Below are 12,457 nucleotides of genomic sequence, written 5' to 3' on the forward strand. Positions count from 1 at the left end.
AAAAAAAAAAAGAAACAGGGAGAGAATTTCTTCAAACAACCATGTTTACTTCATTATGCAGTACAGTGTGAACAAGCAGAAAGCTGATTTCAGCTACATTTCATTATGCATGCAAAACAATGTACTACAGCCAGCTAAGCTCTTCTGTGCGGATGGTTAATAGAGATGCAAGACGTCTGAACGAGAACAGGACTGGGACCTTCTATGACAGAGGGGAGTGTTTGACAGCAAACGTGGGTGGTATAAAAACAAGGAAAATTTAAAGGAGCTAAGAGTCAGTGGCTCCGTTCGAACTTCTCCAGATGGCCGTATTATTTTAGACGTCTTCTTTTGCAGGGATAGTGTTTGTGAGTTCATAAGTGTAAACAGAATTAGAGCCCGTACTGGGCCAGGTCGGTGATGGCCCATCCAGAGAGTATACAAACACAGAATAAATATATATATGAGGAAAGGAATAAACATGAACTTGATTTATTGTTGTTTGTATGAGCTGAATTTGTCTTGTCAGTAGAAGCAGCTGTGTGAAGCCTCCGGGATGTAAATGTTTCGATGTTTTGGGTCATTCAGAGCTTCTTTCAGCTAGAAAGCCTCAGTTAGTGCCACAGCAACAGCCGGGGAGTCCTTAAACCCGTTTCTGATTTGTTAACCACACGCTATCTGACAAAATCAGCACACATTAGTTAAAAAGAATTACCGTGCTGTGATTTGGGCTGTATTTGACCAATTAAAGACACACTCAGAGGGCACAGAATGTCTTTCTTTTTTACCCTGCACAGTAAGCTGACCGTGACTAGGTGCTGCTGCTTTCTGTCGATTCACCGAGAGGAATACTCCGCAGAGACACGTTTTTATTTTTTCTGCTCTATCTTTTGGAAAAAAAAGACCCTGCTAAATCTAAATCGGCAACAATTAGGTGAACTGAAGTGTGACGATCTCTGCTCTGTGTGATTCCGACCCTGTTATTAGGGCCAAGCCCCACCACTGTCGCAGTCATATCTGAAGGTGTTTGAAGGTATTTTCCTGGCATGTTCACCGATGGAATATCAAGGCTCTTGTTATTCCCGTTTTCAGAGACAATTCTGATGATTACTTTTCTCACAGGAGCTAAATGTGTGAGGGGGTCGGTGTAATAGATAATGGAGGAGTGTGCAGTTCTTTCCTTAATCAATCAGTGCTCAGCTGGTGTTTTATTCATTGATTTCCTCTTACTGTTCATTTTTACTGACATTTCTGCTGTTAGACAGTGTGGTACTGTGGCAGCAGTTTATTTTTACTGTGTACCAACAACATGTAGTAACCTTGCATGATCACTCTAAACTCCACCATGACCAACAGCACAGAATACCCTGTAAACCTTCAGGCCTGTTAACAGCAATAAACGATTCTATTACTAACCCACTCTACTTAGTAAGGCCCTTGGTCACGAGTCAACAGTTCTGCTGACAGCTCCATCTGAGTGGGAGGAAGAAAAGCAAGTAGGTGATATTAGAGAGGCCAAAAGAAGATAATGCTTCTTAAATGAACTGTCCTAATTTGAATAGGGAATTGCTCATATTTGCAAAATGCAAGCTTTTATTTAATGGCTCCTTAATGGAAATGTGCAGATTCAGTCCATCTTAATGGACTGAATCCTATAATAAAGTCAGCAAATTAACAGCCACAATAAAGTTCGTTTCATGGGTTCAGTTTTCTACAAACAACTCTTGAGACCGACTGAAGAAATTTGCTTAAATCAGTTGGTATTTCGTGTGCGTTTGGTCACTCTCTCACCCAGTCACTCAAGGTGAAGGCCAGAGTTTTAAAACTAAAGTGCAAAGTGTGGAGTTATTTTACTGTTAAAGAGATTTATTGTTTGGGACTTTCACGTCGAGTTACCATGACTAAAAATCCCAGTCCAGTAAATGTGTTTGCTGTGCTTTGGTCATTGTTAATCCTCCCCTCTTGGCTAAGTGCCCCCTGCACGCTGTGGACACAAACCGAGTTCTGGTGATATACTGTACAGTATGGTGTAATGTTCCCACCTCTGGCCAACACTTCCTTTATTCCTGAGGGCTATATGTTGTTATGGTGATGGGTAGCTCAGGTTAGAACAAGGAGGTAAGAAAGTAGCGCTGTGTTTCAAGTGTGGAGTCACATCAGAGTCTCTTCACGTGTATTGTTAGAGAAGCACATGTGAGAGTTTGAAAACCAATGAGTGAAAATGGAACAGGGACTCTCTGCGCCTTTTTTAATTACTCTTGCTCTCTTTATCCTGCCTTAAACTCCATCAGTTCTTTCAAGGTCAAGTGCCACTGCTTTCTAAAACCATGTAATCCTGCAATGGCTTGCTCCCATAACATTTGTTCTCTCTTTGTCTTCAACCAAAGGACAAAAGATGGACAAAAACTGACAAGAGCTTTAGTAGAGCTGAATTCAGGTGAGCTGAATTTCTGTGTTTATCCAACTACTAATAAAACTCAGAAGAAAGCAAAAACAGGTGATTTGTAATCATAGGCTCTTACTGACATAAGGTCAGGTCAGTTTCTATACACTGGTTTCAGACTGAGGGCAGAAGAGCAAGGCTCATACACAGAGTCAAGAACAAGAAAAAGTGGAACAATTTTAGACAAGACACAGCAAATTATGACTTCCATGAAAAACTGCTGTTATTGAGATGAACCAGAGTAAAACACTGTTATATTATCACAGTATGATTACCATGATAATGATACTCAGTCCACCACAAGACAATCATAAACACGTCATGATATTGGAGTAACTCAAACAGAGGACATAACCCACCCCCAAAAACAGAGGCAATAAAGTGAAAAAGTCTTGAACCACACCTCATTTCTTCATATTTTTCCTTCAAGGAGCTAGGCTTTCTTGTAATTGTTATTGGACCTGATCATTTACAGAGGAATGGCTTTTGATTGTTTGTTTCTTAAGTCCCTTAACACTGACTCACTATGAATGATTAAAGCATAAAAAGACACCTAACTCAAGGGATGAACCAGTGTTGTGTCTACACAGACAATTTAGCAAAGAACCAATTTTAAATAGCTTTCTGTCATTTTCCCTTTGTGAGTTTGTTCTTCACAACAAATTAATAAACTTCCAGTTGTCCTCATGTCTTTCATAATTGGCACCACAATCAAGAACAGTACCACCAGAGTATTGATAAGATATCTAAAGGGATAATGGGATGATATATTGCCATATTCATTATTTTGTGTCATTGCTACTACAAAGAATAGAAAACAATTCCGCATTCTTATTTCACAAGGGATGGTTGGAAGGATGGAATAGTGACAGCTGTATATAATCCCTAATCAAAACATGGAATAGGATAGACTTATTCCTAGACTACAAGTCACCTTCACCATTTCACATAAATTCATTTCATCCTCCCTGCATTCACATTCAAGTAAATCCAGTTTAGAAACACCAGTTAACTGAAAACTGATTTTTCTTCTACTGTGGGAGGAAGCTGGCGGACCCGGTTGCTCTTTGGTTTGCACTCATTGTTCAGACACACTTAACCTGGTGCATTGTGCTTGTAACAGTGATTGTCCGGGCTGAGAAAGAGCACTGCGGAAATTTAATGTCAAAAAAATAAATAAATAATGAAAGCAGATGTGTTGTCTTCAGGACATCTGCAATAATAACACCATCTCTTTTAATCTAATACTAATTACTCTGCAATTACTTGGCAGGTGTGGAGGTTTATGGCTTTCATTATTCCTGCTCATGCTTTTTTGATGGAACAAAAACAACCCACCCACAGAGGGTTTATGAATAAACACTGAACCTGCATTACATGCTTCTGAAAACAATTTCTTCTAAGAAACTCAGTTATTATTCATGCCCTTCATATTCCTTTAGTTGAAGAGGTGTAAAGCGAAGATGCATGCGAAGAAAAATGTCTTACTGGAACAGATTCACACTGTCTTGGTTACTTGGTTTTATCACCAAGCTGAAAGGTTCTGTCAGCTCCTTCCTGCTGTCTGCCAACGTCACTCCTTTTCTGTTTCATCGTCACCCTGTTCCCATCTCGTACCTTATCACCGTCATCGTTCTCTCCCTGTCAGCCCAAACCCCCCCTCTGTGTCCATCTTACCCTTTCCCAGTTGTTCTTCTCATTCAGCTTCCGTGTTTGTTGAAGAGCCAGTAAAAGTCAGGCCAGCAGCAGCTGTCCAAACACTGATGGCCCCCCACAGGTTCCTAGTTGATTTCATGCAAGCTATTACTATTGCCCAACGTTTCCACTACTGTCACCATGGTGCCAGTCGTTGGAGGGGGGCTGAAGTAGCAGTGCGAATATGTGATAAAATGAAAATAAAGGAGAGCTTCAGGGAGCTGAGGAGAAACTACAAGACCGGAGAATAAGAAATAGAAATGCCCATGAAGAATAAAATGACACATGTAACGTGCTAAGAAAACAAACGTCAGAAAGGATATGTAATAAAAGTCTACTTGTGGTTCTATGTATGCTAAGATCAACAGAAGACAAATGACTGCCAAGACATTCAAAGTCTGTCCATTTTACAGTAAGATTCAACAACAGGAACAGCAAGACAGATGGTGGAGCTAACTACTAGAAACTGCTAAAACATTGCTTTAAACACTTGCAGACTGAAACTCCAAACCTTTACCTGCTAAAGACATAACAGTCCAGGCATGTAGGGGAGTTTACACCAATACTGTACACAATATTCAGTCTGACAGACTCAAAAACATGTTTTAGGGTACTGGACCACCAAATGCTGCCAACTCAATGCCTCATCACTCTCACTATCAAACACAATTAGCAAGGCAAAGAAGCAGCATGAACGCTCACTCGCACTATTCTAGGTTTGAACCTGCATGCTCTTTTCTCTGGCAGCTACAGTTTCTTCTCCATCCGTCCATCCTCTTTCACTTATTCTTATCAGGGTTACGTAGGGTTGGAGCCTATCTCAGCTACAATAGGGTACAAGCCAGGGTACATCCTGGGCAGGCTGCCAGTCTGATGAGGGTTAATGACATCTAATATGACACTACATACTGCTTCCCACCTGGGTGAAGGACACTCACAAAAGAGACTGTTAATCTCAGTAGTTTCAAATTCTAGTTTTAAAAAAGGATTCGATGAAAACATTCTTCCAAAAAATATTCCCTCATTTATTGAAAAGGAAAGTTGCCATCAGCTGGGTATCTATCTAATCTAATGACTGTAAAGGCCAGGGCACATGGGTTACATCATTTTCATACCCATCAAACCACTCGTTGACCCTTCATGCCCTGTGAATGGCATTCTGGAAAACACAAGTCCCATCAGCATCAGGATGTTTCATCAAACGGTGATCACGGGTGATCACGCCGAAGAACTTTCCATTTATTTTCAGTGCCCTACCATCTAAGAGGACAAGTTAATCCAAAACAACCACTCAACCACTGCATTCATGAGCCCCCAGATCTTACTGAAGGGTTCAACACTCAGGTTGTTCTTTCATCTGTTTTCCAATAGACCAGATTTGACAAAAAAACTGAAGTTAAAAAAGAACAGGCAGCGTCACAGCTGCTGTTCAACAGTCTTCCATTCCACTCAAATGTGAAATAACACTCACTGCATCTGATTTTTTAATGCCCACCACCTAATTATCTAGCACTTTGCTTTAGCAAAAGGTTTTTTTTTTAGTATTTATAGTTCTATGACTAACCATTTTCTATCTATTTTGGGTCCCTTGATGCTCATACTAACACTGGTAGGGACGCTGTGTATCCACCTGCTAATTTCCTGGATTTAATGATGTGAAATTAGGGACCACATTTGTAGAGAAAACTCGCCCACAAATCGAGCACAGCAGGTAGTCTTACATGGTAATTAGGAAGTGTTAAATTAAGCTTAAGCTTTAACAAATCTCTCGAATGTGCAACTCCACAAGCAAGTTTGTAAAGTTGTCAAGAGTTTGATGAGCCCACCTCAAAATAAAAAGTCTTACAAGCAGGAAATAGGACCAGAGTATGAAAGTGTTCTTGGGAGAACACCAGGATGTATTTCATGTTGTTTCAAAGTGCATAAAAGAGTTATCTAGTTGATAGCTATCTACAGTTTACAATGTACCCTGTGTGTTATGGTGTGTCGAGAATACAATAGATTAAAAAAACCTTTACAGCTCTGAACTCTTTTCACCAACACGTGTCCCTGCTGAAGCTCTGAGAAATGTTTCGTTTGCCATATTGCTGTACTTGCTATCTCCTCCCCTATTACTAAGACTACCAGTGGAGTACAGGTATTAAACTGCTGCATGGGTGGCTTAAGGAAAGGAAGGTCAGCAGCCCAATTAGCCCCTGCTGAAATGCGAAGAGGTGAAGTGATGGAGTGAAAGATAGGCAGTAAATTATAGCATTAGGTGCTTTTTTTTTTTCCTCTTCTCCAAGCAGTAGATTGCTTTTTGTCCTGGTCTCATACAAACGATTTTTTCCTTCCAGGAGGAGAAACATTTATCTCATTTGATTTAGGATGGGAGTGTTCACCACCATTAAATGAAACTAAAATAACAGGAGTGGCTTAAGAAAGAAACAAGACTGTGACAAGCAGTAATGGGACAATGTGTCAGTCTGCACAGAGTAGGCAAGGAGAACAGGAAGTCCAGTCATTCCTGCCATTTAACTGCTCAATTTTCAAAGTAAAAACCTTAACCTCGTTAGTGTTATACCACTGTCCTGTCGTGGCCATTTGCATTTTTTCTTTTTTTTGCACAAACAAGAAAATTAGAAAAACTGTTCTCTAATGTCCCTCATTTACTCTGTAGGCTGTATCTGAAAGATGGCTGACATCACCAATTGGTCACAATCCTCTCGTGAAGCCTGAGTGGCTTTGCATCACCTGAAGGGTGGATCTCCCTTAGAAAGCGAAGAATAGTATTGGCCTTTCATTCACAAGCTATGCTATCTCTTAAGAACATAACCCCATCAGGAAAACTTACTAATGCCATAGATCAAGAGAGCTTTGGGTTGAAGCCCTTTAAGGTGCTTCCACAGTGGCTTCCACTTTCCTACCCAGAGGCTATGTCTATCATTAAACAGTCTATTACTCTTCCCTGATTTCTTAGTATTGAGACGACCCCTAACTTCATTACCTTTCCCTCACATCAAGTTGCCAGGTTTTGATATCGGATTATGAGGTTCAAATACGCCACACAACAACAGTCAAGCTTTATCCTGCACAATGACACAACTCTGCTGATAACTGAATGAAGGTTATGAAATCTGAACTTAACTGATGGTCTTAATATCAAACCCTAAAAATACAACCCTTGTGTGTTTTCTACATTTTCAAATGTGCATCATAGATTTGATCAAAGACGCACAACCAAATCTTTGAACGCACGCTTTTTATCACCCTCGCCTTTCACTGTTCGTCATCCTCACCAGGATATGCGTGTACGCTGTGTTTATGTGAGTGCGTGTCATCTTATATGAGTGTGCATGACAGGGACGTTATGCACTCCTTCATATGTAATTCAAGTGATTGCTTCTGTCCTGGTGTGACTGCAGGAGCTTAAGGCAACAGCTGTTCTCTGCTGCTCTGACTGTTGTGGCTGCATCCCACATCTCCCCCCTCCACTGCTGTCACTCCACATTCCTGTGCTGCCGCATGTCTGAAGGCTCAGACCTGTTTTTTGTATCATTAGAGATTGCAAAAATCTGCATTAATAAGACATGGACGATTTTGGAAAGGGTTAAAGGACAGTTAATAAAAGTTAAGCTGTACCGATCAGCTTTGTTGTAATTTGTAGAGGTTTGCAGATCTCTGTCAGTGTTTTACACATATTCATATTCTCTCTGTTTCTTTTGAAGAAAGATGAGAAACAGGCTGAGTTGACAAACTAATACATGACAAACCAGCTAAAGAATTAACCTTTCCATCATTATAAATCTGTTGGACTGAAGTTATTTGACTCTTGTGAATCTAACTTATTCTGTGAATCTATTCTTCTTGGGACGAAGACTAAAAGAAGACTAAAGCATAAAGACAACAGCCAAGTGGATCAAGTTTGTTTCCAAATGTCTTGCTGACACTCATTCAAACTGCAATCTGTGCAGTTATTAGGCTGGGTCAACACCTTTGCCATGTTTCTCGAGTTGTTCTCCAGCAGTTTTTAAGCATGATGGGATCTGCCGCGGGTGGGGCCACTGCCATCAGGGAGAGTCGATGCAACGCGAGAGTAGTGCTTGCTCTGCCAATGTTTAGGTGGGCTGTACATGTCAAAGCGATAATCACTTGAATGCCAAAACCCGAAGCTGTCAAGCAGAACACTGGCTTTTAACGAGATGATCAATATTATTCACTTCACAGGTCAGTGGTTTAATGTTGTGGCTGATTGGTGTGCATCTCTTCTTTATCTACCTCCTCTATCTATGCTCAGTGCACTCCCAGTATTGAAAGCTCTAAAAAATCCAATTCCTCTAATGGCAACTTGACGCTAGCTCCAAAAATGATTTAAAACTCCCATTTTAAATCACCAAGTTACCATAATTAAAAGTTACTGGTCTGGTACAAAAAAACAACTACATTCTTTCTAGTCTGCCCTTTTATAACGACTGTACAATTGCTGATTATATTTACCCATTTAGAGTTTTATTAAGCCTTAAAGTTAGCTAAAAAGTTAGCTTAAAGTTTGTTTTGATTGAGGTGTCATACAGCCATTTATATACCACTCAAAGAAGTAGAAAAAAGTGAGAAAAAATAAGCTTATAATTTGATTGTCTATGGAAAAAAGCATGCAAATAACATAGTCTGAAAGAAACTGTAATAAATTTCAGGGTAATGTCTCCATTTATGGAACCACAGTTTCATGATATTGCTTTGATTTGTTTTTCATGATTACGTTACACAGGCTCTTTTCTTGGGTCTAACAGGCTTACAGGTGTGCTGGCCTTTGGCAACAAAAGTGTATCAATATGCAAACACTGAAGTATTTCAAAAGCTATCATCTACAAAAGTTCCAGAGCAGGCAACAAAGAACTTTATATTGATTAATCCTCCGAGATGCATTCTACTAGCTCTTGGCCCAAACTCATTTTCTCTGTCATGTTTTCTATTCTTCAACCAGCAGTTGCTCTCAGCAGCAATTATGCTATTATCTAAACCACACAAAGACCAGTGCAGGCAAAGTGGAACAAAACACAATCTTGGTCCTTTTAACAACTATGTGTTGCCTCAGGTAACATTAGGCATTTCTGCAGACCTCTCAAAGGAAGATGGGTGGCGAATCTGTGCCAAGATTCAACTCTTTCGTGAGTAGAAAGCTCTGTTCTCTGCTATTGTATCATAGAATATCTGTATGCATGTACTAAATTTCAATACTTTAATTATAAGAAAACTGCAATGCTACTCTATGCTCCTTTTAGAAATTTCATCTGTATTAACCTCACCGGTCTAGTCCTCAAGGATTCAAATTCAGATATGCCCTATGTAGGTTAAGTGGGTATTTCTGTTTATTTCTGCATGGAAATCAATTCTTCACATTCACACCACAGTATGTCCTCCATTTCTTCTTCTTTACCTCATGAATTATCAATAGCTTGCTCCCATGCGCAGCGATAAGTCTTTGAAAAGTGACCATGAATACATATAAACAGTCATTAAGAATTGATCAGCACCTGCTATATTCACATCACCACAAGAGTATTTGTTGTGCTCTCCAGGAAACATAGAATACTGTATGTGTCAGAGTTCCTACCAGGAAGGGCATGGCAAGGTCAGCGAAGTAAACAAATGCGGCCCCCAGTGTGAATCCTACAGCCACGGGCACGAAAGCAAATGAGCCGTACTTCCCAGAATCCTCCGCCATGTCGATGGCTGGTGCCAACAGTGACCAATAGGAAGCAGCCAGCATTACCTGAAATACACAGGAAAAGAGGGCAAAGGGGAAATTAAAAAAAAAAAAAAAGAATATGAAGCTTGGATTTTTTTGCACTTTTGCTTTCAGTCCAAAAATGCTGTCAGGTTAGAGGTTAGAGGGAAAAGGAAAAGGACGGAGGATGCCCTATAGTGCTGTAAAGTCTTTAGTCACCCCTCAATTCTATTTATTTTGCTAGGAAAATGGAAATGATGAAGTGATTTACTGAAACATGTATATACGGCAATCCTTCAACACAGCCTGAACACTCTGAGGCAAGTTTTCTTGTCATTTCTTGAAGTAGTCTTCAGGAATAGTTCTCCAGGCTTCTTGAAGGACTTTCAAAGCTCTGTTGGATACTGGCTGTCTTTGGTCCCATTCACTGTCAAGATGATCCTACACTGCTTCAATAATGTTGAGGTCTGGACTTTTTTCTTAAGGTTTTTCACAGGAGCCAAACGGTATTGTAAGTTGTTTTTTTTTTTTAAGTGGTCTTAAGTGATAGTTCTTCAGGTGTTCTGAAGCGCTTTCAAAGTTCTTTGGATTTGGCTGCTTTTTCACTACTTTTCAGTCCAGTCCTTGCAGCGGTTAAAATCCATGCACTCAACCCAAGGTTTGAACCAGTGTTGTGTATATTTGTAACCAATGATTTAGCAAATAACCAACTGTTAAATTGTTACAATATGTTAAAGTGTAGGTTGCCAGGCAAAAAGAACTATTAATCAAAAACTTTGCATATTTAAGCAACAAATGGCACATGTCCAAAAGGAGACGCGGTTGATCCATCTACTCTTCATTGAAGCCTTATCAGAAATGCTGACTTCCAAGAAGCCATTCTTAAGAAAGAGAAATGGGGAAAAAAGACTGAGGTATGCCAAACATGAAGACTGGGCTGGAAAATCTGTGGCAACAGGTGTTATGGAGTGATGAATCTAAATTTGACATTTTTGGTTCAAATCATTGTCAATATGTATGTAACAGTGAGTGTTTACAGCTATCTGTAAAACACAGTGGAGTTCTGTCAGAGTTTGGAGCTGCATTCCAGCCAGTGTTGTTGGGGATCCTGTTAAAATTGATGGATATATCAACACAGAAGAGTACCCTCAGATGTTCATCACTCATACAACGCTAATACACCATGAAAATGATGCCTAACTGATAAAACCATACCTAGATAACATTTTTTTTAGAAAAACACAAAATGGAACACTTTCAGTCATAGAGCGATGCCCCCAGAGCCACAACCTCAACATTATTGAAGCAGTATAAGATCATCTTGACAGAGAATGGCACAAAAGGCAGCCAACATCCTTCAAGAAGCCTGGAGAGCTATTCCTGAATTCTGCGTAAAGACATTAAAAGAAAGCTTGCCCAAGACAGTTCAGGCTATGCTAAATAAAGATGATGATGCCAAATATTGACTTTCAACTCACCAGAATTGTACAAATGCTCATCTCCCACAACCTGTATTACGTTTGTATGTTTTTAATAAATCACAGCACCAATTTTCCATTTAAAAAAATAATGGATGACACGACTTTTGCACAGTACTGTGAAGCTGTCCATGTAAGCCAATCAAGACATAAATTTAAACTTGGCAGAAAGAAAGTTATAAAATAAAAATATCAATCAAAATCTTTCCATCAAAAATCTTGAATCCCAAGAGCTGTTTTATTATAAAATCCAAAACAGTGTGACCTATAGAGGCTATCATTTATTAATATGAGCTTTATCTTAAGGAGATTTTTTAGTTGGTTTCATTTTATTGCTTCCTTTCTGTCACAGTATGGCAGATGAAACTTTATTGGCAGTGACACTGATCTTTTCAAATTTTTCAGGTCACCTAAATTTACTATTTGAAGCATTTCTCTGATAACTCATAACATCAAGACAGTCTCCAGTCTGAAGATCTTCAGTAACACATAATAATTAACCAGTGAACATCAATGTTAACAGCACTCAAAACTGCAAATGAATTATTTTGCAGTTCCCCACGTTTTATTGGTGCATGTGTGGATATGTGTGCTGCCATTGTCACTGTGTGCAATTGTCCAGTATTCAGTACCTTCTTAGGTAATTCACCCTGAACGCATTGTTCGCTCCAGATCGCAGTCTGTTTGTATAAGCTGTCAAAGTCCAGACAGAGAGAGCAGCACACAGCGGGGCATCTTTTCAAGCTTAATGTGTGAACACAACACATATTCAGCTTCTATTGTGCATCACTTAAAAGTTGCCGAAGCACTTTTTTTTTGTCTTGGAGACCCCTGTTGAAGTTATGTAGAGGTGCTTATCAAGCATTGTCAGGTTTATATAACAATGCCAAAGTTGACTAGAATCCTGGGAGATAAAAGGTTTAGTCTTATTTGTGTTGAACTGTCAGAGCTTCGCAGCAATCAAATGACTGCAAGAGACAAATGATCATTTCTTATTCATCAAAAAGATCCCATTCTATTTTCCATCTACACTATAACCTGTCTGACACACTCAAACACATTATTTTATCCATTTGCCTAAATGTGATTTCTTGCCACTTTCAGATTGGCAGTCAAAAACTATCTGCACTTACTTTTAAAGCTTTCATGACAGAA

At 39.5% G+C, this 12,457-nt stretch overlaps 1 protein-coding gene across 2 annotated transcripts in view; it reads right to left on the reverse strand.

Moving 5' to 3' along the window:
• slc39a11 (solute carrier family 39, member 11) overlaps positions 1-12,457 on the reverse strand; it is a 161,856-nt gene that overhangs the window by 116,406 nt on the left and 32,993 nt on the right. For both annotated transcript variants that reach the window (XM_005447999.2, XM_003438683.3), the window contains exon 4: positions 9,711-9,869. In XM_005447999.2, coding sequence (XP_005448056.1) covers positions 9,711-9,869 — 159 coding nt within the window. The remainder of the gene's footprint in view (positions 1-9,710; positions 9,870-12,457) is intronic.

The sequence above is a fragment of the Oreochromis niloticus genome, linkage group LG8 (assembly GCF_001858045.2).
Source record: "Oreochromis niloticus isolate F11D_XX linkage group LG8, O_niloticus_UMD_NMBU, whole genome shotgun sequence".
NCBI classification, from domain to species: Eukaryota; Metazoa; Chordata; class Actinopteri; order Cichliformes; family Cichlidae; genus Oreochromis; species Oreochromis niloticus.